Source organism: Stigmatopora argus, chromosome 6, assembly GCF_051989625.1.
Source record: "Stigmatopora argus isolate UIUO_Sarg chromosome 6, RoL_Sarg_1.0, whole genome shotgun sequence".
Lineage (NCBI taxonomy): Eukaryota > Metazoa > Chordata > Actinopteri > Syngnathiformes > Syngnathidae > Stigmatopora > Stigmatopora argus.
The window spans coordinates 17,533,523-17,561,482 of NC_135392.1; the positions used below are offsets into that span (position 1 = coordinate 17,533,523).

At 40.5% G+C, this 27,960-nt stretch overlaps 1 protein-coding gene across 2 annotated transcripts in view; it reads left to right on the plus strand.

Moving 5' to 3' along the window:
• The window catches only part of iars1 (isoleucyl-tRNA synthetase 1), an 85,223-nt gene that overhangs the window by 45,011 nt on the left and 12,252 nt on the right, over positions 1-27,960 (plus strand). For both annotated transcript variants that reach the window (XM_077602654.1, XM_077602655.1), the window contains 10 exons: positions 2,977-3,121; positions 6,042-6,162; positions 6,248-6,339; positions 10,198-10,275; positions 10,671-10,792; positions 14,321-14,423; positions 14,512-14,595; positions 20,688-20,862; positions 23,686-23,798; positions 25,936-26,031. In XM_077602654.1, coding sequence (XP_077458780.1) covers positions 2,977-3,121; positions 6,042-6,162; positions 6,248-6,339; positions 10,198-10,275; positions 10,671-10,792; positions 14,321-14,423; positions 14,512-14,595; positions 20,688-20,862; positions 23,686-23,798; positions 25,936-26,031 — 1,129 coding nt within the window. The remainder of the gene's footprint in view (positions 1-2,976; positions 3,122-6,041; positions 6,163-6,247; positions 6,340-10,197; positions 10,276-10,670; positions 10,793-14,320; positions 14,424-14,511; positions 14,596-20,687; positions 20,863-23,685; positions 23,799-25,935; positions 26,032-27,960) is intronic.

Consider the following 27,960-nt stretch of genomic DNA (forward strand, 5'->3'; position numbering starts at 1 on the left):
TCAATCCTCCTTTCTTTCTTTCTTCTTTTCTATCGCCATCGAAGCTAATGATGAAAGTCGAGCCTGTCCTGTCATATTTCTGGCATAGTCCGTCTTGAAAATGGCTTTAAATCAACACAACAATATATTTGCTTGTGCAGCTCGTTCCAAATACAGTTTGGTAGCTCTCTCGTAGTTAGCGCACTGAAAGTGGCGGACACACCCGTTTCCCGGCTGTAACAGGCTTGCTAGCTTCGGAGTTGACCGCCCTTTCTTAATGATGTCCATTTTTTTCTGGAAAAGTCGGTCTGGAAAATAGCTTTGTGAGGAAATCTGCAACCAAATCCATTTGTTTTCCTCCGTCGGCCATTGTGGGTGGAGTTTGCGATCTCTGGCTGGCTCACTTTGGCGTTTGTCCGCCTACTAGCCAATCATAGTTGGTGAAAGCGATGACGTATCCCTATGCCTGCGAAATGGCTGTGGTGTCACCAAATCGAATTCTGATTGGTTAAAGCAACAGTCTTATCGACGCTTGTTTAATGCAGCAGAGCCCGCAGAACTGATTGTGAAGGCCTTAAGGCAGATTTCTGACCCTGGCAACAAATAATGGCTGAAATGTGATTGGTTAAATGCTTCAATGTGCAAACACACATCTGCAAGCAGTGCAACCAGGGGGAAAAGCAATGAAAGGAAGCTAACAGACATTTTGGAATTATTTAATAAATATTGATGGACAAACTATAATGTATGATTCAGATTTTTCTTAGGCCAGCAGAGAAGGCCTTGAAGGCCGCCACTACCCCTAGGTATGAGTGTAAGAGTGTATGGTTGTCCGTCTCCTTGTGCCCTGGGATTGGCTGCCCACTGATTCAGGGTGTCCCCTGCCTCTGGCCCGGATTCAGCTGGGATAGGCTCCAACACCCCCATGACCCGAATGAGGATAAAGAGGTTCAGAAAATGAGATATGAGATGAGGTTGTACAGAAGTGTACGTGGCGGTACAATAGTCATCTTTGTATGTAGAGAAAAAAGTATCCATGTATCAATAGTAAATATTTGACCAACTTGGAAAGGAACAAAACATTGTCTGTGTCCTATTAATCTTTTTAGCCTGTGTATCATTCAGTCGTATAAAAACGTTTGGCACCCATGATCATTTTCAAGATTTTCCTTTATGAATCATTTGTTATTTGGATCAGCAATTTCAGTTAAATACATCATACAGCAGACAAACACAGTGATATCTGAGAAGTGAAATGAAATTGAAGGATCAATGTGTAAGAAGCTTGAACCCCAATTCTCACTACTGTCATCCTTCACCACTTTGCGGCTTCAGTCTATCACAGTATTTTATATTAAGTATCCAAATCACAAATTTTCATAAAAAGGTCAAAATTCACACTGAAACTAGGAAGACATTTCCCATGTCTTCCGCATGCCATTCAGAAAAATGGCGGATCACGTGGGGACCGTCACTCAACTCAGCTCGAAAGAAGAAAAACGTGAGGCACCGGGCGGAGGCCGTCGCGCTTATCCAAAAATAGAGCCGTCTGAGCGGACAGCACAATGATTCAAAGTGCAAGCTCCAGGTGACGTTACGGTGGACACCGTCGCTCTCATTCTGAAAATAGAGATCTATGGGCGGGTAAGTCGGCTGGATGCTGCGGAGGAGCAAAGTGGAAGTTGGCTTTCCCCCAAATGATGAAAGCAATAAAGATGAAGAATGTGGTCTTAGTTGCTTACTATACACACACACTTAAAATGGATGTAACCATGTTGTGCTATATCCAAGGCAAAGGCGTTAATTTATTCCGCCGCAGCTTTCGACTCGGAACTAGATGCTTCCCTGAGCCCCATAAACGAGTGTATCCCAGTTTGTTTTTTAAAGTTATCCAACTAGCCACGACTCGCGTTGAAGTTTGCAAGGCATGCATTTTTATTTTCCCTTTGAAATTTAGGCTAATTGGACCTGATGAGTGTTAAAAACAAATGTAGTTTCTGAGAAAAATGATGTCCACATCATAAGTAGACGCCAGGCCCTTGTAGTCCAAAATTTGACATTGTAGTCTTGTGACAACCAGAAAGATGATGTCCACACGTGGAGGCCAGGTCCTAGGAGGTTAAAAGAAGCCCCTCTCGTCATGAATATCACTGTGCAGCTTGAAAAGCACTACCTAACGGCCGCATCGTTTCCTGGTATGTCAAATTTGTCTCGTATCTCAGGGCAAAAATTTGCTCGGAATTTTCCTTGTATCTCAAATTTTTCATATATTCGGACACTCATGTCAAGGTATTACTGTACAGGACAAAAGACTAGACAGCAGCATAGAAACAATGAGACGTACACGAGGACCTCAGGTCTAAGCAGCGTTGTGACCACAATGTCGTTCATCCAGCAGCCAGGCTTTAAAATTTGTGGCAAAGAGCTTTAGAGATGGGAGTTCACATATGGTACATAGCTGCTATTGAGTTCCAGGTATGCGATGTGCTTTAAATGCACTCTTTCTGATCTACACAGTCACTTCTATAATCAGCTCTTGTTGATCTGTTGGAATTTTACAAATTGTTGCTGTAGACGAGGACCTTTGTGATGAAGATTTTGTAAACCAAGAGGGCATCAGCATATTTAACAGTATTGTCCCAGTTCAGGCGTGTGTTTTTTTTTTTTAAATATCTGACAGTGATGGTACATTTTTGATTTTCTGTCCAAAACTTTTAGTTTATAAACGGTTTCAATATATTGATAAATCGTTTGTTTCAGATAGGGTACTGTAATTATTTTCTGTGTAAAAAGTGAATTTCGTGTTCAAAAAGTCTTTTTTTTTTTAACTTGACTCTTGAAAACGGGCATCGTCTTATATTCGGGCCAATACCGTACTGGATATATATGGTCTACAATATCCGCAATATTCGAGGAATTACTGTAAGTCATAAAATTCTATTTTTGATAGATCTCTAGTCAGACTCACTGCAGTTTTTACTGGCTTTCTCTCTGCAGACTGTACCTCATCAACTCTCCAGTGGTAAGAGCGGAAAATCTGCGCTTCAAAGAGGAGGGTGTTCGAGATGTGTTGAAGGATGTCTTCTTGCCGTGGTACAATGCTTACCGCTTCTTAGTGCAGAATGTGCAAAGATTAAAAAAGGTATGGGCATTTAAAGAACATCACTAATTCATTCACAAACAGTTCCTGCAAGTCACCCTTACCTCTCCGAATTTATAAACATACAGTGCCTTGCGAAAGTATTCGGCCCCCTTGAACTTTTCAACGTTCTGCCAGTTTTCAGGCTTCAAACATAAGGATATAAAATTATACTTTGTTTTTCAACAATCAACAAGAACTGGGACACAATTGTGAAGTGGAGCGAAATTTATTGGATATTTTAAACTTTTTTAACCAATAAAACACTGAAAGGTTGGCCGGGCAATATTTTTCGACCCCTTTTCATTCAGTGCAGCAAACTCACTCCATAAGTTCAGTGAGGATCTCTGAATGATCCAATTTTGACTGATGATGATAAATAGAATCGACCTGTGTGTAATCATGTTTCTGTAATAAATGCACCTGCTCTGTGATAGTTGCAGGGTTCTGTTTAAAGTGCAGAAAGCATCAGGCAGACCAAGGGACACACCAGGTGGGTCTGAGATATTGTTGTGGAGAAGTTTAAAGCCGAATTTGGATACAAACAGATTTTCCGAGTTTTAAACATCTCAAGGAGCACTGTGCAAGCAATTATATTGAAATGGATGGAATATCAGGCAACTGCAAATCTATCAAGACTTGGGCGTCACTCTAAACATTCACCTCAAACAAGAAGAAGACTAATCAAAGATGCAGCCTAGAGGCCCATGATCACTCAGGATGAACTGCAGAGATCTAAAGCTGAGGTGTCCATAGGACGACAATCAGATAGATGTACACTGCACAAATCCAGCCTTTATGTAAGAGTGGCAAGAGGAAAGCCATTTCTCAAAGATATCCATAAAATGTCATTTAAAGTTTGTCATAAGCTGCCTGGGAGACACAGCAAACACGTGGTGCTCTGGTCAGATGAAATCAAAATCGAAATTTTTGGCTACAATGCAAAACAATATGTTTGACGTAAAAGCAGCACAGCTCACCACCCTGAACAGATCATCTCTATTGTCAAACATGGTGGTGGTAGCATCGTGGTTTTGGCCTGCTTTTCTTCAGCAGCGACAGGGAAAGTGGGTAAAATTGATGGGAAGGTGAATGGAGCCAAATGCTATGCTGGAAGAAAACTGGTTGGAGTCTGCAAAATACCTTAGACTGGGACAGATATTTATCTTCCATCATGATAAATGATCCAAAACATAAAGCCAAATCCACAATAGACTGTTGCACAAATAAACATCTAGGTGTTAGAATGGCCAAGTCAAAGTCCAGCCCTGAATCCAATCTAGAATCTGTGGGCAGAGCTGAAGACTCCTGTTCACAAACACTCTCATCCAACCTCACTAAGCTCAAGCTGTTTTGCAAGGAACAATTGGGAAGAATATCAGTTTCTCGATGTGTGAAACTGATAGACATACCCCAAGTGCCTATCAGATGTAATTGCAGCAGAAGGTGGCGCTATAAACTATTAATCCAAGGGACCAAATAATATTGCACACCTCATTTCAGGTTTTTATTTGTTAAAAAGGTTAATAAATATCCAATCAATTTCATTCCACTTCACGATTGTGTCCTACTTGTTGATTCTTAAAACAATAATAATTATAATCTTTGTTTGAAGCCTGAAATGTGGTAAAAGGTTGAATAGTTCATGGGGCCGAATACTTTTGCAAGGCATTTTTAGCGGTGGAGCAAGCTGTGTCATTAATTATTTGCTCATTTGTACAGAATGGTAATTTGCTTTGATTAATAGCATGTAATATTGCTTAAAAAAATAGTCCTTTGGTTATTGTTTATCTGACAATGATGAATTGGAGTGCAGGTTTAATGGTGTAGTTTTGGGCTTAACATCGAAGGAAAAACAAATAATCATGTTTCTGCATACTCGTAAAAATCCACAATGGTACCTCAACATACTAGTGGCCCGACATACGAGCAATTCGAGATGTTGAGATGCGAGTAAAATTTCGGGCAAATATTTATCTTGAGATACGAGACAAATTTTGATATACGAGCAGACAGCGGATGTGAGATGCTGCTCATAAGAACATCATGGGCACTGTCTCTCTACCTGCAACTCCCTAGTGTAATGTCTCTGGTCGCAACTCCTTCTTTGTAATATCTCTGCGAGCACTGGGCAGAGCGTTGCATTTTTTCAGTGTTTTTTCCCGTTAGTCAGGGCGAATGGCATATATACTACTTCTCGTTGGCAAGTGGTCGTGCGTTATCCTATTGTGAGGACATTTGTGTGCATCATTTTGGGAATATTTTGAAGGGAATACAAACATGATTTACTGAAAGTCAGTGTGGAGGCGGAGCAAAAAGTGCCAACCCGGGAGAAGAAAGGTATCAAAATGTCAAACAAAATTAGAATTAAGTTTGGTGTTCGGTTCGATTAAACTTATTTTTGAGTTTTTCTGCATTGTAATCCAAGTTAATTTAAATTTATTTGTTATGTTACGATAGCGTTGCCGTGCAACCTCCCCCCCTCGGTCCGTCTCTCGCTTCCCCCCTTCGAAATCCGTATAAGTTTAGTACTATTAAACACATTTTAGTAATATTAAACCACTAGTTATGTGTTACTTTGTTAATAGATCGCAAATTAGAACAAATAAAACATTTTTCCAATCCAATATCCTGTTTTTGTAGTTTTTGCAGAGGGTTGGAACGAGTGAATTTGGTTTGAGTTCATTTCAATGGGAAACGTTCGTTTGAGTTACGAGAAAATCGACATACTAGCTCAGTCCCGGAACGAATTAAGCTCATATTTCGAGGTACCACTGTACTTGTTACTGGAATCATATCCAGTTAGTTCTGCCATCAAGTTTATTTTATTGCATTACATGTTCGTGAACGGTGAGTGATGCTTTTACATACTTAATTCCTGATATGTTAAAATGTGTCACTGCTTGTGCATGATTCCGCACAGGAGGATGGCATTCTGTTCCTGTTTAACGAGAATACCGCAAAGCAGAGTGACAACATTATGGACAAATGGATACAGTCCTTTACACAGTCTCTCATCCAGTTCTTTAAGGCAGAAATGGATGGTAAAATAGAATTTTCTATTACTTTCTTTCTGACATTTGCTGATTTGCTACTTACAGTGTGACTGTGGTAACTGTTGTCCTATAGCATACCGTCTCTACACTGTGGTGCCTCGTCTGGTCAAGTTTGTGGATATGCTTACCAACTGGTATGTCCGTACCAATAGACGCCGCCTCAAGGTGAGTCAAATGATGATAATAAAGGTTGATTTATTTTTAAGGAAATTCAATTAGTCATTCACCATTTTGTGACAGTTACAATTTCTTTTACATTTTACCTTCCATGGTAAAAAAACACAACCTCTTCTCATCATCAGTCTTTTATTGTACTGCTTTTGAAATACTAATTTCAATTGTTGCCAAGGTGACAGACGAGAAAAGAGAGAACCTAATGACCAATAACGCCTGGTGGGTGAACCTGTGGATAAATAATTAGCCCACCCTCTAATGCATTTCACACTTCTTTGGCCTGTACTGTTGTCAAACACTGCTATTAGTGCCACAGATCTGATAAGCCTTTATTGTTATTGTAAAAGTACAATGAAAGATGCCTTCCATGTATCCGACCAGACAGTTTTCGCCATTGAAGGCGCTCTAGAAACAATTAGAAATGAAGACAATTGAAACGAGAGGGGGATAAAAGGCCTTACACTCCCCCTCAAAGGAAGTGGAATGACAGGTTCAGAAAAAGAGACCCACATTGAAAGCAGTAGTAGACACCACACCACAAGTATGGATGCTGACACCACATAACATATGAACAGGGTTGGACAATTCAGCATTAGGTAACAATGGACGGGCCAGCGAAATTCAGCGGTGGCACATATAGAATTTTGAATTGTTCTGTAAATACGGCTAGTATGGATGGATTGCCAAGTAAGAAGACAAGAAATCAAGGATCCGGTCAACACCAAAACCAACCAGCAACTTCCCAAAAAGTCACAAATGCAGAAATTGTCCTCTGCCATTTTCGTGCAGAGCACAATATCCCATTTATGGCTACTAACCATTTCTCTGACTTGGTGCTTTTCATTGATAAAAGAGATTTAGAAAGTTCTGCTCTGCCTTCCTCACTCTAATGCTACAGCGAGAGAGTTTTCAGCCACTTGAGGAAAAGACATAGAGTATAGGAAGACAATGGGAGCTGATACTCTGACATCTTTGTTGCAAATTAAACTAAATTGTGAAAGTTTCTGTTACAGAGTAAAACCATCTTTAGAACAGATTGTCTGCGAAATTCTGCACTACTACTTATAATAAGCAATCCTAAATTTAGTGCAAGTGGGAAAGAATTGTTTGTTGGAGTTGACGACATCACGCACAGAGATGATTATTAACAATTTTATATAAAAGAACAACTTTTGTCTCATTTTATTTTTATTCCCTTGCTTTTAACTCTGCGTGAGAACTGACCCCTTTAAATCTCTTATGCTTTTTCGTGTTGTTTGTTTTAGCTATTATATTACTGATTTTGTCCTTGTAAATCATGGACACTAATTTTTGCCAACATGTGGTTTTGAAGTTTTTTTTTTCAAGAAAGTCGAGTTGAGAATTGATAGGTTCACCAATAGATATACTTTAATATAAGGAAGACATCGAAACGCATATCCAGCTTTTCGTGCAAGAAGAGAATCGATCCTGACTCGTCCTCGTCTCAGATCATTCTAAAGAACCGAAATCCTCTCCTGCCCATTTAGTTGCATTAGAGTCAAAACAATTAAGGTTATCTATTCAAACAATTGCATAAGAGATAACCCGAGCAAACAATTATGGTCGGAAATAAAAAACAACTGCAAAAACAATTGCATAAAAGGTAAACCAAGCAAGCCTCTATTTTAAAACAATTGCGTGTATTTTCCGAGGTCGATTCGATATCGCCACCTGCTGCGGGATCCAAGTCAAAACAATTAAGAGTCCTTCCCGGATCTTCTCGCGACTGGGTGAGAAGTCGAGGTTTAATCCAAGTCAAACAATCAACAGTCCTCGGATCCATGTGAGAGGCCGTGGTTAAAAAAACAATCAACAGTCCTCGGGGCCAGCTGCAGTGGGGAGTGACCTTCGAGTTTAATTCCGGTGAGCATTTAAAGTAAGCGTTTGTCAAGCACATATACATATAATGATTAATATTTCACATATACATATAATGATAAATATTTCACACATACATATAATGATTAATATTTCTTCGTTGTAAGCACATATATAATAGTACCCAAAATAACTCCAACAAGAATGAATGTGAGAATTACCTCCATCCTTATTGAATATCCATCCATGATCTACCACCGCTTAATTTGACCATTGTTGTGACGTCATCAGAAGGTGTAGGGCCCCCAAGCAGATCGTGTAACTACACCGGAACTGAGGTTAGGGCGCTGTAGAGCATGTTAGAGCCAGCGTTTCTTCGACAGACACTTGGTCGACGGACACTTCGTCCCCGGACGTTTGGTCGAACGGATGTTTGATCGCCGGACAGTTCGTCGAACAGACATTTCGTCCCCCGATAGGTCGAACGGACAATTTGTCGCCGGATTCGCTCGCTCTCAAAATTATAATCATGAGAGAGAGAGAGAGAGTTTACTGTTGAAAGCGATCAACCAGGTAATCTCTCGCTCTCAAAATTATAATAATGACAGAGAGTTTGTAATTGCATTGACAATGTCAGAGCATTAATATCTCAATATCTAATATCAAAATTATCAATAAGTTGCGTATTATTGGCGTTGTGTACATGTTTTTCAATTCGTCCTATAGACAAACTTGCCTCTTTTATACTATTATTGTTCCAAATTAAACACTATCAATAAGCTGCCATTGACGGCGGTAGACGTCCGATTCATGTTGACTGAGGTGCAGATGCTATTTCTGTTATTAGAGCTGAGTGTTTAATTTGGGACAATAATAGTATAAAAGAGGCAAGTTTGTCTATGGGACGAATTGAAAAACATGTACACACAACGCCAATAATACGCAACTTATTGATAATTTTGATATTAGATATTTAGATATTAATGCTCTGACATTGTCAATGCAATTACAAACTCTCTCTCATGATTATAATTTTGAGAGCGAGAGATTACCTGGTTGATCGCTTTCAACAGTAAACTCTCCCTCTCTCTCATGATTATAATTTTGAGAGCGAGCGAATCCGGCGACAAATTGTCCATTCGACGGAATGTCCGGCGACGAATTGTCCATCGACGAAATGTCTGTTCGACGAACTGTCCGGTGACCAAATATCCGTTCGACCAAACGTCCGTTTGACCAAACGTCCGGGGACGAAGTGTCCGTCGACCAAGTGTCCGTTGACGAAACGTCCGGTCACGGCCCACGGGGTTCGACAGAGGTGCACAGTGGATGCCAGAGCCAGCTCAAAATTGGGTGGTGGCCTTTGGCAGAGTCTGACCGTGAACCCTCTGACCGGAAAACCCTTTTCTGGGAACTTTTTAGCCTTCTCCGTGGCTGATCAGCTCCGCCGGTGGTGAGTTCCGGATTTGTATGCCTTCGACTCTTGTTCATCATGGAGTTGTTTCTTGAGTTTTGCTGCGTGTGCGTAACATATTTGTTTACGTATGCCTACTCAGCAATCACTCAAAATTCTACCTCATTGGAAATTGTATTTGCATTTCTTATTCATCAGAATCAATACGTTTCTTATATTTTTGCAAACATTTGCATACATATTCAAAATTTGTATACTTTCATACTTTTTAAGGGGGTAGTATTCAAGACTGTGTAATGAATAATGCTATTTGTAATGTAAAATACTTCTACTTACCAAAAAATCCAAGTTACGAAATCACTTCTGGAATTAATTAATTTCGTGAATAGATATACCTCTGTATTTTTATATACAATGTTTTAATCTTTAACTATAGTTGGAACAACGCAGACATTTTTGTCCATTACTATGGAACATGTTTCCCTGCAAATCAGTCAACATTTGTGGCATTTTGCGCCTCTTTGTTAAGGCACTTCTCTCCTATTCACCGATCCATTGAGGGAGGCAATGTATTTATTTATGTGTGAACTTTGCAGGGCGAGAGTGGCACTGAGGACTGTTTGTGGGCGCTGGAAACCCTCTTCAGTGTTCTGTTCTCCATGTGCAGGCTGATGGTGAGTCATAGCAGCTTGTGTGAAAGCGTGATTATGTAAGAGAAAAATATCTTTTGTTTGAGTTTTGTCGGACAGACTAATTGTACGTGATGGAAAAGGCACGTGGTATGTTGTCAAGGTGTTGAATTATACTATGTTAGAGATCAGGCCTGGATTTCCAAACTTAACCTAATGCAGAGCATTTGTCAGTTTTATGATTTAATTGATATGCATGAAGGGCTTTGCTTGCACAACTCTGTTTGAACTTTTACTCACAAAATCTATGTAATGTGTTGAATTGGCCTTTTTTCTGCGAGAAATGTTTATAGCTCCTTTTGAGTTTTAGACCCCTGCATTGGAAATTTTAAATAAACCACAGTTGCCCACCAACTTTTTTTCGCCTCTTTGGTCCACAGGCTCCTTTCACTCCCTTCATCACTGAGATGATGTACCAAAATCTGCGTAACCTCATCGACCTCACCTCACTGGAAGAAAAGGACACAGGCAGCATCCATTATCTCATGCTACCTCAGGTCAGGTAGGATGTAAATTCTTTAAAAATAAAAAATAGTGTCATTCTCAATTGGACAGTCTGGATTAGTAGACAATTTCACGGGCCTCCTTGATCTGAGTCATAAGCAACTTTTAAGTCATTTGGTCTAAATCTCATACTAGTCCAAAATCTTTTCTGGTGTGGGCAAGTCAATGCATACGGTCAAAAAGGTGAGTCGAATCATGAGGTTATGTCCTTTTAAGTCACAAGGCTTTCAAGTCAAGCTGAGTTAAAAAATTGTCGAGTCGAATCTCATCAAGTCACAAGGTTGTCAAGTTGAGCTAAGTTAAATGGTTGTCAAGTCGAGTCTCATCCAGTCACAAGGTTGTCGAAAAGTTGAGACATATTAGACAAAGCTTTCACCCTTGATCCACAAAGTATTTGCGTTTGTTTTTCATAAAGAAACCTCACTTCCTAAAAGTCAATTGCTAAAAAGAGCATGGGGTCTATTCTGCATGAAATAAACCACCATAAAGCTGTTCAAATCTATTCCCCTTTCAATGCCTATTTAAAACATTGTTCATCTTCCAATACTGCACATCCTTGAAAGGGCTGCAGGGGTTGCTGGAGCCCAACCCAGCTGACTTTGGGCGAAAGGCAGACCACACCCCAGATGGGTCGTCAGTCAGCTGTAGGGCACACAGAGAGACAAACGACCATACGCACTCACAATCATATCGCCACCAGCGGGAATTGAGCCCACGCCTGCCCGTCCCTGCCCCTACCGAAGTCAGGCGAGTAAACCTCCACACCACAAGGCGATTTTATTTAAAACAATATATATGGTCACATAAATAAGCGTGAGTTCAATTCGATCATAGCACTATCTTTTACCTTTGCCTCCGTGATGACAATAGATATGGGGTGTGCCGGTGCTACGTTAGACATCTCAAGGCACAATTTATTTTGGTCTGTGGTAACTAGTCTCACATACAGTTTCGAGTACTAATGTGTTCTCGGGCTGTCGCAAACTATTATTTTTCTCTCAGCTAGTGATCGATAGATATATAGGACGGCCAATATTTGGCAATTTGACATATATTGGTATCGACCCTTTTTTCATCAGACGGGCCGATATGAAGAATTTTAAACTGCGTTATTTTTGGCTATGGTGGAGCCGAACCTTTCTCCAGTCTCTGTTGCCTTGCCACAGCCATGAATATAAACGACCGGCTGCTCTTTAAGTGTTGATGTTGTTGCGACTGCTAAGCTTCAATTCGTGGCGGCCTTTATTGATGATAAAAAGACGCCCCACACACACACACCAGTATCAACGCAAATTTAACCCCTTAATTCTGTTGCCTTGCCGCCATATGAATAAAGTTGAACTCTACATTCAATAACAGACATCCACATAAGTTGTAAAAATACTTAATATATTTCTTAATAAATACAGGGTTACAATAGATTATGACAGCAATTTCTTTCGTATATATGACAGTGGTTCTTAACCTTTTTGGAGCTACCAAACCGCACCATTTTCATATGCGCATTTACCGAACCGCACCAGTTTCATATGCGCATTCACCGAACCGCACCAGTTTCACATGCGCATTCACCGAACCGCACCAGTTTCACATGCGCATTCATTCACCGAACCGCACCAGTTTCACATGCGCATTCACCGAACCGCACCAGTTTCACATGCGCATTCACCGAACCGCACCAGTTTCATATGCGCATTCACCGAACCGCAACAGTTTCATATGCGCATTCACCGAACCGCACCAGTTTCATATGCGCATTCACCGAACCCTTCTTTAGTGTAAAAGAAAATGATTTTTTTCAAGTTCAAGATATATTCCTCCCAGCACTGTTTGGCCAAGCAATGTCACGTGAACATCTGCAGCCAGTGGTGGTCAAGCGGGGCATGTTATCGTAAACAGACATGATGAGTCGGTGTCTTGACCTCCACAGAGGCTCCACCGAACCCCTGAGACGGACTCACCGAACCCCTAGATTTCGATCGAACTCAGGTTAAGAACCACTGATTTAAGACGTATAGTCTTGAAAGCACAGTTCCAATTAAGCATATAAGGTGATCTACATCTCTGTAATAAGGTGTGATCTAATGACATCAACACCCTATATCAGGTGTGCAAATTTTTTTAGGCAACTTACTTTCCTTGGGCAAAATGGGTCAGGAAGGGACTTGGCAGTCTCCGAAAAGTCAAAAATAGTGAGATATCTTAGAGGTATGCAGCACTCTTAAAATTGTCACGCTTCTGAAGTATGATCGTCGAACAACCTAGCGGTTCCAAATAATCGGTCACAAGAAGCGTGTGGAAAGACCAAGGTGCAAAATAACTGCCCATGAAAAGAGAAAAGTCTAGCATGTAGCTGCCAAGATGCGACTTCTCACCAGTTTTGCCATATTTCATAGTTGCAACATCACTGGAGTGCCCAAAAGCACAAGGTGTGCAATACTCAGAGCCATGGCCAAAGTAAGGAAGGCTGAAAAACAACCACCACTGAACAAGACACACAAGGTGAAACGTCAAGACTGAGCCAAGAAAAATTCTTGATGGGGCCGATGGATTGGCCCGTTGCTGGATCGGTAAAGGGCAGAGAGCTAAAGTCCGCCTCAGACTACAGCAAAGGTCTTGGTGGTGTACTGGTATGGGCTGGTATGATCAAAGATGACCTTGTGGGGCTTTTCCCTTCTCTGTTTGTTCTCAATCCCAAAAAAATAACCACTGTGCAGTATGATTAAATTGAATTGAAGATGATGATTTAGTAGGACACAGGTTATTGAGAGCTTTATTCCAAGTAAGTCTCCCGGCCATCCAGTGCGCCCAGAGGCATCTATTTCTGGATAAGGGTCACGGCGTGTGCTGTAAGGTCACCGTCCGGAGCTCAAACTATGGAAAATTTCTGGGAAAATCCACCCTCAGCTCTGCTACCCCAGGCTCCTGGCCTTCTTGTCCGTCTGGAGCACTCTATTTTCGGATAAGGGCTACGGCATCCGCCATGAGGTCACCCGGAGCTCGCATTTCTGGAAAAATCCACCCTCACCAGGCTCCCAGCCGTCCTGTCCGCCCTGACAGCTCTACTTTCAGATAAGAGCAATGGCGTCCGCCATTCTTCTTCGGTCCTGAGTTGAGTTACAGTCCCCTGTCTTCAACCATTTCTCTTCAACGCTGAAGTGGCGGTCTCCTGTGTTCCGCCTGCAAGTTTCATTGTGATTTTTGACATTTTTATGAACATCTTTTATTTCAATACTTAATATGAAGTACCGCAATCGACTGAAGCCGTGAAATGTTGAAAATGACAGTATTACGTTTCTCTCTCCAGTGAACACATGAGAAACATTTAGCTCTTCATTTCAATGTGAAGCCTTTGATCATCATTATCTTTTTATCATGTCAAATGTGGTGGAATACACAAACGAAAGTTCTAAAATGATAAAATTGAATGATTTTTTGAGTGGGGACATTTTTCCTAATTCAAGATGAGACGCATCATTGCTCAAATAGTTTATGTGCCTAACTCATCGACCTTTCCATTTTGAAGGGAGAATTTGATTGACAAACGCATCGAGAATGCTGTCTCTCAGATGCAGTCCGTGATCGAGCTGGGACGTGTCATCCGTGACAGAAAGACACTGCCAGTGAAGGTAAATCATCAATTTTGTCCAGCAGCCTTAGCACTCCATGTACTGTGCTATGAACATTTTATTGACTGCATTGACTGCCGTACCTCAGTATCCACTGAAGGAGGTGGTCGTCATTCATCAGGATTCAGACGCTCTGAAAGATATTCAGTCACTACAGAAATACATCTTGGAAGTAAGTCAAATCTTAAATCATGTTAAATTGAATTGAATTGAATGCCTTTATTGTTATTATACAAGTAGAATGAGATTTAAATCTTCACCATAGAGGGCACACATAAATAGTCATTAAAAATACAATAAATATGAAGTGAGGTAAAAAAGGCAGTGTTATGACATTTTACATAGAGTGCAGTGACATTACTTAATTGAGTATAGATTAGGTCCTCGGTGCAAAACTCGAGTTGAGTATGGCGACGGCTCTTGGGAAGAAACCTGGATGGTCTGCTTCACAGTGACCACAGCCATGCAGTACTTGATTTAAGACAGTACTGTGTCTGTCTGTGAATGTGCTCAGTTCCTCATGGTGCAAAGTCTCCCCGTGTCTGTTCAAAGCAGTCTTTGAGTCGGGGGAGGGCGTCGTCAGGCCAGGTGATAGCGGGCTTTTGGGCTTTGTTTGTTGGCTGAGGGGGTTGTATGCTGGGGTCATGAACTATGAGAGGCGGTCTGACTGTCCAAAGTGTGGGAGTGGTATGGCTCTGTGTGCTGACTTGATGTTAAGAGTACCGTATTTTCACGACTATAAGGCGCACATAAAAGTCTGAAATTTTCTCCAAAAAAGACAGGGCGCCTTATAATCCAGTGCGCTTTATAGATGGACCAATACTAAAATTGTTATCACGATGAAATAAAATAAATCCGTCGATAGGACAACTATGGCAAGCAGTCCCCGACTCTACTATTTTCCCGTAGATAAAGTACTGCGCAGTGACTGCTGGGATATGTAGTTTTTTTTGTCAATACACCCAATGGATTGTGGGTGCCGATCGGCATCAACACTAGCTAGCTACTATTTGCGAATGGACTGGCCTGGCGATCGGCATCAACACCGTTGCAAAGCATGGAAGACAGCCTTGGAATACTAGTTACGCTAGCTACTAGCTAGCTACCAATTGTGAACGGATTGAGGCCTGGTGATTGGCATCAACACAGTTGCCAACCATGGAAGACAGCCTTGGAATAGTTACGCTAGCTACCATTTGGGAATGAATTGTGGCCGCCTGGACAAACGTATTAAACTCAGCGTTTTCGATGGACAAATGTTCAATTCGGACACAGATAATGAGGACTTTGATGGTTTTGTGGGTGATGATGACGTGAGTACATTGTAAAATGGCTAAATAAAGTACAACCAAACTCAGTCTTGCTTCCGTTGCCTTTTTAAAAACGTGTTTTTAGCGTGCGGGTGTAGCGTGCATTTGGTACATGTAGCACCAAATTAGTGTGTTCGCCGTTGTAGTATATTGATATTATTAGTGCGAAGTTATCACAGCCGTCAACCTGGGTGTATTGACAAAAGGACTATTTATCCAAGCAGTCACTGCGCACCGGAAATAGCGTCTGTGGCTGCTTTCGTAGACAGCGCTATTACGGTTCGATAATCATCCATAAATAATATATATATGCCATGCCTGGCTTCACAAAAAGTGGCAGGCAGCGCCGGGCTTCTTACGCTACGATTTGTGAATGGATTGATGGAAATGACGGTGACTCTGAGAACGAAGAGAGGGGACCCGGCTTTTTGGAAGGCTCGTTTGGGCAATTGTTTAATTCGGACATAGAAAATGAGGACTTTGAGGGATTTGTGGGTGATGACGTGAGTGAGTTGTAAAATGTCTAAATAAAGTACAACCGAACTCAGTTTTGCTTCCGTTGCCTTTTTAAAACATGTTTTTAGCATGTGGGTGTAGCGTGCAAGAACTATATTTCCCAGCAGTCACTGGGCACCGGAACCCGGAAATAGGCTGCTTCTGGTAGCCAGTGCTATTGCGTTTCGATGTTCATCCATATATAATATATACACGTGTAATGAAACGGTACGTGCTTTGTGTGTCTAAAATACAGAAATAGCACTCGTTACTGACACTGCGGCTTAAAATACAATGCGCCGAATAGTCGTGAAAATACGGTAAACATGATCCATTATCCATTATCCTCTCCTGTTGGACATTTCACGTGCTGGTAAAATTTTGGCAAAACTATTTTGAGATTTGCCTGATTAAAATCTCCTGCAATAATATGCGTAGGCTTGCTGGTGAGTATTTATGGTGTCCATTAGTAGATTGATTGATTTATTTGATAGCACATATTAATGAACATATTTATATTCATGTTAATGGCCATATACAGTGAGGCAAATAAGTATTTAGTCAACCACCATTGTGGAAGTTCTCCTACTTGAAAAGAAGATTAGAGAGGCCTGTAGTTGTCAACATGGGTAAACCTCAACCATGACAGAATGTGGAAAAAAAACAGAAAATCACATTGTTTGATTTTTAAAGAATTCATTTCCAAATTAGAGTGGAGAATAAGTTTTTGCTCACCTACAAACAAGCAAGATTTCTGGCTGTCAAAGAGGTCTAATTTCTAACGAGGTCTCCACTCGTTACCTGTATTAATAGCATCTGTTTTAACTCATTATCGGTATAAAAGACACCTGTCCACAGCCTCAGTCTCTCACACTCCAAACTCCACTATGGCCAAGATCAAAGAGCTGTCGAAGGACGCCAGAGACAAAATTGTAGACCTGCACCAGACTGGGAAGACTGAATCTGCAATAGGTAAAATGCTTGGTGTAAAGAAATCAACTGTGGGAGCAATTATTAGAAAATGGATGACATACAAGACCACTGATAATCTCCCTCGATCTGGGGCTCCATGCAAGATCTCACCCTGGGGCGTCAAAATGATAACAAGAACGATGAGCAAAAATCCCAGAACCACACGGGGGGACCTAGTGAATGACCTACAGAGAGCTGGGACCACAGTAACAAAGCCTAATATCAGTAACACAATGTGCCGCTAGGGACTCAAATCCTGCACTGCCAGATGTGTCCCCCTGCTGAAGCCATTACACATCCAGGCCCGTCTGCGGTTCGCTAGAGAGCATTTGGATGATCCAGAAGAGGACTGGGAGAATGTGTTATGGTCAGATGAAACCAAAATAGAACTTTTTGGTAGAAACAGAGGTTCTCGTGTTTGGAGGAGAAAGAATACTGAATTGCATCCGAAGAACACCATACCCACTGTGAAGCATGGGGGTGGAAACATCATGCTTTGGGGCTGTTTTTCTGCAAAGGGACCAGGACGACTGATCTGTGTAAAGGAAAGCCTTGAATGGGGCCATGTATTGGAGATTTTGAGTGAAAATCTCCTTCCATCAGCAAGGACATTGAAGATGAGACATGCCTAGGCCTTTCAGCATGACAATGATCCCAAACACAGCCGGGCCAACAAAGGAGTGGCTTCGTAAAAACATTTCAAGGTCCTGGAGTGGCCTAGCAAGTCTCCAGATCTCAACCCCATAGAAAATCTGTGGAGGGAGTTGAAAGTCCGTGTTGCCCAATGACAGCCCCAAAACATCACTGCTCTAGAAGAGATCTGCATGGAGGAATGGACAAAAATAGCAACAACAGTGTGTGAAGAGCTTGTGAAGAGTTACAGAAAACGTTTGGCCTCCGTTATTGACAACAAAAGGTACATAAAGTATTGAGATTAACTTTTGGTATTGACCAAATACTTATTTGCAAATAAATTCTTTAAAAATCAAACTGTGATTTTCAGCTGTTTTTTCCCACATTCTGTCTCTCATGGTTGAGGCTTGCCCATGTTGACAATTACAGGCCTCTCTAATCTTTTCAAGTAGGATAACTTGCACAATTGGTGGTTGACTAAATACTTATTTGCCCCACAGTATATATATCCCGGCATTCACTGCGCACTACTTCTTATATGGGGGAAATAGAGTCGGGGGCTGCTTGCTGTAGTTGCGAGACCTGTTGCGGCTCAATATTGATCCATATATAAGGTGCACGGATCAGCTTTTGAAAAAAAATGAAGACTTTTAAGTGTGCCTTATAGTGCAGAAATTACGGTACTTAAAATATACAAAGGTTCTATCGCCTTCTTTTGTATAAATTTATGATATTGTGGAGACATTTTTTCATCCAAATATACCAATCTTAGCTTCCTGAGATAATTCATATATTTATTATAACTATTTTTTCTTGAAAAATAAAAACTTATGGGAATAAAAAAAATCTTTTAAAAATACAAAAGTCAGTCTTTTGTAAGACTCGTAATATAGATAATGGCTATACATATGTTATAGAAACAATACTGTCGAGTCACGTTGGAATATCTTACTGCTATAATGTTTGAAAATACATATGATCGATCAAAATGTTTTCAGTCATCTTCAGCTGCAACTGAAGAGAATTGCCATGCACTATTATTTGTGGGAGGAAAAAATCATTATATTTCCTCTTGCACACTCACACCCATACCTAGAGGCAATTGAGATTGTCCAATCAGCCTACCGTGCATGTTTTTGGAATGTGGGAGGAAACCGGAGTGCCCCGAAGAAACCCACGCATTCCCGGGCAGAACATGCAAACTCCACACAGGTGGACGTAACCTGGATTTTAACTCAGGACCCCAGAGCTGTGAAGCCGACGCGCTAACCACTCACGTCTCCGGGCCGCCTAAAACTTACCATGTAAATCGTATATATGACCATTCATGGAGGTTTAAAAGCTGAAAAAAGGTCCAGTAAAATGGTCGTCTGCACTCGTTTTTTGTTTACATTCAAACAGCTGGAGGGTATTTATTTCTTCAAGCTACCGAGAGATGGCAGCATCTAACTGATTCTAAACATTATTTTTCTCTTCTACATGGTGTAGGTATCATCGCACTAACTTACAAAAGTTTTTTGGCACCCGTTGCATTTTTGCGAGTTAGGCCTGTCATGAGAATGTTTTAATTTTCGCATGTGTACAGTAGGCAGTCAAGGGTTAACAACCTAAAATTATGTATGCCACCCTCCCAAAAAAAACTCAACAAACAACTCTTATAGGAACAAATTTTAACAAATATATCAATTAAATCATTCAATTGGGGGAAAGAAAAAATAGCTAGTACAGGAACTCTATTTACATTTTTGCAATGTTTGATTTCGTTTTGTGTTTCGTAACTTGGACAGTTTTTTGTTTCTTGGACAGTTTTTCGTTTCTTGGAACTATTTTTCCATTCTAGATTTTCGTAACCTGAATATTTTGTATGTATTGATTCATTTTCTGAACCCCTTAATCCTCACTCGGGATGCTGGAGCCTATTCCAACTGACCTCAGGCCAGAGGCGGGAGACACACCCTGAATCGGTGGCCAGCCAATCGCAGGCCAATCGCAGGGCACGAGGAGACGGAGAACCATTCACGCTCACACTCATACCTAGGGGCAATTTACAGTGTTCAATCAGCCTACCATGCATGTTTATGGAATATGGGACGGAAACCGGAGTACCCGGCAAAACCCACACCGGCCCGGGGAGAAATGCAAAGGTGGACCGACCTGGATTTGAACCCAGTACCCCAGAGCTCTTAGGCCGACCTGGTAACCACTGAAACCACCGGGCCGCTCGTATGTATTGAACTGAATTGAAAGCTTTATTGTCATTGTACATAAATACAAATACTACATATTTTGTATATAGTACTTTGCACAACGAGATGCATTCCAGGTACAGCCCAGCCGGACATTTATTACATACATACATTTAAAATACAGCTTGGCTGCCTGCCGATCTGCCATTGACAGTAGTGAAGCATTCATAAGTAAAGGTGCCATATTTAATTAACTATTATTCTTGAATTTGGTGTAACAATTTTATTTTATTTTGTATTTTTTTTGGTGTTTCCCAAAGGACATCCAATAAATCACATTGTTACTGTAAACATTGTAATAGTATTAGTTTCCAAGAGAAATTGCATATTTTCTGGAAAAATCCCTGGTGTGACAATAATTTTGCCTTTCACTATACATGTGTAGATGTGATAACTTGGAGAGCACATTCCCATTTGTCAAGGCCCTCAAAATAATTTCACCTCACTCACCAGTACAAGGAGGGGTTTCTGTACTCAAGGATTTTTCAACATGGTCAACAAGACAGAGGATCAAACCAATAATCTTCAGATTGTGTGATGACTAATCTACCAACAGAGCCAATTAAACCCGCCAATGAGTTCCTCATCGTGTTTGTGTTCTCTTCCAGGAGCTCAATGTGCGGCAGCTCACCATATCGACAGACAAAGACAAGTATGGCATTTGTCTGCGGGCTGAACCAGATCACATGGTCCTGGGCAAGAGGCTAAAGGGGGCATTCAAGTCAATCACTGCTGCTATCAAGGAGCTTTCCAGTGAACAACTTGAAGCCTTTCAGAAGACAGGTATGCTCGTTACTTCATCTTAAGATGACAAAGATAAAGGTTAAATAGATTAGCGAGAATAGTTCAGTTCACATGTTAAAATTAACTTGTTCAGTTCATAGTTACACAGTAGTAAAAACAAAAAATATGTCGGCTTTTTTTTCTCCCCAATAAATTACTTTATTTTTCACTGGTTCTTAAATTATTACCTGATTTATTTAAACAAATAAATACAAAACCTTTAGAACTCTGGTCATAAAAGTGCAAAAATGATTAAGTAATACTAAATGCAATGATGAGGCAACAAAACAAGAAAAAAACCTACTGAGCCAGTCATAGTCCTAGGCTATTGACAATGCCGCTACTTTTTATCCTGTAATCATTCATGATATAGCAATTATATTCATGTTTGCTTCTTTTCTCAATTGGTTATTTTTGTTTCAAATTTAATACCTATGAACCCAGCTTGATGTCCTACTACCCAAAAACGTGACAAGTTAGCAGCATGTTACGAAGGTTAAAAGTAACATTGTTCAGGTGAAAAGATGGGGGATGGTTAAAGGAAGACATACCTAAATTGATGCTAAGACAATCAAGAATTTTAAAATCTCATCACTACTGAATTGGTACTACCTAGTTGGTTCAGTCATTTTTTAGGTCTTTTAAATTTGAAAAAATAAATCTGGTAAACGAACGAAAGAACAAACCACATATTGTCTGCACATAAGGCACACGATGAAGGAATAAATGAATAAAATTTGTTTCGTATATAAGGCACACCTGAATCTAAAACACAGTCGTATTGGTAGGAGTGGTGGTAGTGGTAGCAGTAGTAGTGGTTCTATTAGGTCTTGTGTTATACATCAACAAGATGGAGCTGTGGTAAAGGGAATTTCAAACAATGATTAACCAATGTTAATCCATTTATGAGGTGCACTGCCGGCTTTTGAGAAGTCTTTAATTGTGACTTATAGTGTGGAAAATGCGGTATACAATTCCCATACATCATGGAATATACAGACGCTCCCCTACTTACGAACATTCGAGTTACGAACAACGGTACATACGAACATGTCTGCAAATTGCGTTTGTCGAAAAATGTTCGTAAGTTCCATTTTGTATTGCGCGCCTTTTTCCGAGTAGTACTTCTTTCCGCCGCTAATACCGACGCCTGGCGCTGTGAGAGCTCAGCTCACCCAGCATCTACCTTCTTCTGCCCACTTCGTTGCAATGCGGAAGTGCTTGAACGTATCTCCAGTGCGCAAAGAACCTTTTTCATTTTTATCATTAAATATCTCGTGCATCCATTATTCAATATGGTTGGTGAAAAGCGAAAGGCTTCTATTGAGGGAGGTGCAAGGAAGAGGGAAGCCATTTCATTTGAAATGAGTGGCAATAATAACGAAGCTTGATGCGCGTTGCACAGGAATACAACTTGAATCGTTCGACCATCAGTACCATTTATAAATATAAAGATCAAGCAGCAGGACCCAAATATTGAACGTTGCACAAAGTTTGCAAATCAATTGAATGATGCCATACAGTGCTACCGCATCATTTATGATGAAAAAAAGAAAACTGCAATCGTCATTAGATAGCTTCTTTCAGCCAGTTTCTAGTAAATCAATCTCTCTCTCTCTAATGTATGTATACAGTACTGTATGTATTCTCTCCATTTTATTAAATGTTTTTTTCAGTACAAACCAATGTGTTACTTATACAAGCCTTAAACATACAAATACACGTATATAAACCTTCAATATACTTATATAGGCTTCAATATACTTATATAGGCCTTAAATATAAATTATAATACAAAATATAGCACTGAGCAGCTTACAAACAAATTCAACTTATGAACAATCGCTCAGAACCTAACTCGTTCGTAAGTAGGGGAGCGTCTGTACACAAAAAAAATCCTGAGAATAAATTACAGTAATGCCTCGCCATACGAGTGCCTCGACATGCGAGCAATTTGAGATACGAGTTAAATTTCGAGCAAATATTTATCTTGAGATATGAGACAAATTTTGATATGCAAGCATACAGCGGACGCTAGAGGCTACCCATAAGAACATCATGGGCACTGTCTTTCTGGTCGCAACTCCCTCGTATAATGTCTCTACGAGCACTGGGCGGAGTGCTGCACATACGAGCTCAGTCCCGGAACGCATTAAGGGGAGCTACCACTGTATAAGTAATATATATGTTAAAGTTCGTTTTCAAATAAGATGAAACAACTTTTCCTTGAGAGACATATGAGATATGGTGGAAATCTCATCTCATTTCATCTCACATTATCCTCACTGGGGTCGCGGGGATGCTGGAGCCTATCCCAGCTGACTTCGGGCCAGAAGCGGGGCACACCCTGAATTGGTGGACAGCCAATCGCAGGACACAAGGAGACAAACAACCATTCACGCTCGCACTCATACCTAAGGGCAATTTTGAGTGTCCAATCAGCCTACCATGCATGTCTTTGGAATGTGGGAGGAAACCCGCGCAGGCCTGGGGGAGAACATGCAAACTCCACTCAGGTGGACCGAACTGGATTTGAACCCAGGACCCCAGAGCTGTGAGCCTGACGTGCTAACCACTCAAACCGCCGACCCGCCCGATAATCCATCATAATTACTGAAATATAGATAGCATGAGACCTTTGAGATGATGAACCAGTATTTTACCTTGTGCCATCCAATCACATGGTGGAAATTGAATATATATGTTTTGATATCCGCTGAAGTGGAAAGATTTTTTTCTCTCCTTTTTCGATGTATCAATGTTACATACTTATCCTGGGTGTCATTTGACAATTGCAGTGTGTTTGTTGTGGGCACATTTCAGGTTCTATCATGGTAGATGGCCACGAACTTCACGAAGAGGACCTGAGAATTATGTACACTTTCGGACAGAGTCCAAACACAGCTGCTCAGTATGAAGCACACTCTGACGCTCAGGTGAGTAGTTGGCATGTAATGTACTCAGCCCAGTAGAGTAAAAAAAAATAAAAGCATTGAATTAAAATCCATGTAATTAAACTCTTAAATTGACTGTAAATTCATTGTGTTACATTTCCGTACAGTATATTTAACACCGATGTACAGACCCCAAAACTCGCTCACATTCTCTGGGTGACTTAAAACAGAATGGATACATGAAATTTGGAGTCAGCTGTCCTACAATTTCACAAACACTTGTACCCCAATCCACACTGCATCAGCAACATTGTAGTGCTGTCTCGAATAAAACTGTATTTTTCCACTTCATAATTTGAGATTGAATGAATCGTGCATACTGATGATGCACTGAACACATCACAAATTGGTCATCTAGAAGCAGAGAACGTTATAATTTAAATTGCTAAAAATTTAGTCACGTATAACCCGCCTCCAATTCACCCAAAGGAAAGTAAAAAGTCAAATGAGAAAATAAAAAAGTGAAAGATCACCAAATCAAGTACACTAGTGCACTACAAAGGTATTTTTTTCCAGGAACCATATACTTTTGTTTTTTACGATTTAAATTCCTTAAATTTTAAATTCCGCTGTGTTTCATGAAATTGTCTGTAAAATATTACGAATTTTTAGGAGTTAGATTTTTTGGGGTGGGATAATATTTTGAAAAAAATCCACCTTCTCCGAGGCGCTCTGTCGTCCAGTTCGCCGAGCAAGCTCTATTTTCAAATAAGCGCCACGGCGTCCGGGGATTGCATTTCTGATAACAATCCACCCTCACGGAGGCTCCCGGCCGCTCAGAAAGCTTTATTTTCAGATGAAAATGATGACCACCGCCCGCTGTGCACCATTATTTTTTCTCAGAGCTGAGTTGAGTGACCATCCCCTGTCTTCCGCCATTTTCTTAGTGCCAAGCAGAAGACAGGGAAGTGTGGGCTTTGAACGTGAATTTTGACATTTTTATTAACTCTTCTTTTTTATACTTAATATAAAAAAACGGCAGAAGCCACGATTGTTGAAGCCGCAACGTGTTGAAGGATCACAGTATTCCATTTTGCATTCATATGCCACTTTTATACAAACAGCAGACACTTAGACGTTACTTACACAACAGTCGTGTTGTATGTCTGCTCTACGTACACACGAAATTATGTGGAGTGGGGAGCAAATTACGTTGTAGCTACAGTGACAGTCTTCATAAGTGCGATGCAGGGCAATCACCTCTCAGCTAAGTGGAGACCAGCTCCTCTAAATTTCCCACAGGCCATCACTCATCATTGCTCCGTCAAGCCATACGTTCAGTGCACGAATGCACCTTAATACAATTTTACCGAGCTGGCTTTTTAATTCTCCTTTCTCGCTCTCCTGCACAGCCTCAGTCTCCCATCTGTCTACCATGCTCTTGGCTGTGTGTTACTTGCGTGCACCTTCTCCTGTATGAGGCCATCTCCCCCCATCTGCAGAACATACTTCTCAATACAGTAGAATACAGTTGTTGTATCAAGGGAGATGACAATTATGACCTGCCTTCATGAATGCAAAGTTAATAGAGGAATGTCTCATTACCACCACTGTCCAACTCTTATAATTCTTTTTGTAATGTATCCTTAATCTTTCCTCAGGACTCTACTTGTACTGAGTACATTCAATGCATTGGGACTTGGAACATGAACATTCTCCAAAATTATACCCCAAATAATTTGGATGTCTGGCGCTGTCAATTGCAATGAAAGATGAGCATTTACAGCCAGTTTTGACGCCAGTTCTTATGAGGCTAGCATGATTAAATTACCAAAAATAGTCACTTGCATTATAAAGAGTTAATATGTCCTGTAATTGGTTATACTTTGCTTTAATATTAAGTCCCTATCAGTCATTCATAATCATATTTTGTGAATGATTGATTTTGAATGTCTTCCTAGATATTCTGTTTAACTTGTTTCTAAAACGTTACAGCAAGAAATTGCAATGCAAGTTTAACCCTTGGAGGCTTCATATTGTTAAAATACTGTTGTTGTTGATGTAAAACTTAGGTAATTCAAATCTGTACACTGTTTATTTTTAAACTGTGACTGAAAAACATTGATGTGGTCCACTTATCATTCATTGGTTACAGTCTGTATTCTTGGGTGTGATGTAGGTGCTGGTATTATTGGACGTTTCCCCAGACCAGTCCATGTTGGACGAAGGTGTGGCTAGAGAAGTCATCAACCGCATTCAGAAGCTGCGCAAGAAGGTAGGCGCGCATCTTATTCTGGGCAGTCAGGTTCACCAACAGTATCATAACAATTCATAACACATGAAACTCTCATGAATGTTGCCATTTGTATGTAAAGGGCCTTTCAACTGAAACATTATTAATTTATTTGATTTGTTGCGATTGGTGTTCGACTTTCGGCTTTACCCCCAGGGGTCACCATGGCCATACCATAGAATAGACCATTAGATTTTTTTATGCCGGATGCCCTTCCTGCCACAACCCGCACATGCGGGAATCAAACCCTAAACCTCGGGCACCACAACAGCAGCAGGGTTCTCAGACCATTCTTCCACCACTGGGTTCCATTTGATTTGTTGTGAACAATCTTTCCAATTTTGAACTTAAACAGATTTGAGAATTTTTTTTTAACAAATTAACAATCGTGTATGTATAAGTTTTAGATCTTTGAGTCCAGCTAATGAAAAATGTGAACTAAATATAATTTTTTGGTTACATTTTTCTTCTGTAAAGATCAATGTTGGCTGGCCGTTTGGAAAATGGCAACGGAAGTGACTTTAAATTTGGGCTGTAAAAACTCAATACCATAGGCATTTAAAAATGGTCAAAACTTGTCCTTGGATTATTTGGTTGTTTTAATTTTTAAATCTGCTCGTTGGCTGCATGTCACTGTAATGCGTAAATGTGTTTTAGAAGCAATGCGGTTAAATTCAAGAGGTTGGTAAGATTATAATTTCTGCTACTGCCATACTGTTGCCACAATCATCAACACGCTGAAAATGCCAATTCCAGACATCTCCCATGCTGTCATTATTTTATGATGTTCAGTTGTTAACTCTTTTGAGGAATTTTCCTAATAGTATTTTTTTTTAAGGATACATGTCCTTTGAGTTTTGTATAGGTACTGTATATTGAACTGACTTAAATGGCTGTGTTTTTGCCAAAATTTCAGGGGCGTATGCAATTGCTCGCACTATAAGCATCAACTTTTTCCCCTTTTACACCATGGCTTTTATTACTATTATTTATTTATTCATTTTTGACAAATGTGCTTCTTATTTTCTCGTTATGTGTTTACGTTTGCCTTTCATGATGTTTTCATTTCGTGCTTCAGCCTGGCTCAATATGATAATGTTGCCACTTAGGGTGCATTCAAAGTCTCTAACCACTAGGATGAGTGTTCCATTATGACACTCAAGATCCCATGGGTAGCCAGCCCTGTGCTCTTCAAGTTTATTCTCCAAGAGAGCACGCACACGGAGCTATTTAGCTCCATATGCATCATTTTTGAGAAAACTAGTAATTTCAGGTATATGGAATCAAGTTTGTGAAAAAGATTCCAATAATACTTTTGACATCAAACAAAACTTTGCAAGTTCTAACTGTAAATTTATACTACTTTAAGCAAAGTAACGAAACTCAAGCAAACAAAGTAATATGAAAAGTAGAACTTCCCACTTGTCTGTGTGTGTGTGTGTGTGTGTGTGTGTGTGTGTGTGTGTCTGTCTGTCTGTCTGTCTGTCTGTCTGTCTGTCTGTCTGTCTGTCTGTCTGTCTGTCTGTCTGTCTGTCTGTCTGTCTGTCTGTGTCTGTGTGTCTGTCTGTGTGTGTATAGCACGCTTTGGCAACAATCACTCACGTTGTGCACTGCTAACAAATCAAATGTCATATACTGAAATGTTTAAATGTATGTCGCACAGCCTAATGTGATTCAAGTATTTGAAGTACAGTAATACCTTGACATATGAGTGCCTAACATACAAAAAAATTGAGATACGAGTAAAATTCCGAGCAAATATTTGCCTTGAGATACGAAACAAATTTTGAGATACGAGCATACGAGACAGCTAGGTGGCCGAGACGCGAGCAGCTGCTTATGATAACAGCGTACTGTCTTTTTCGCCGTATCTCTCTCGTGTAAAGATATCTACGAGCACTGGGTAGAGCG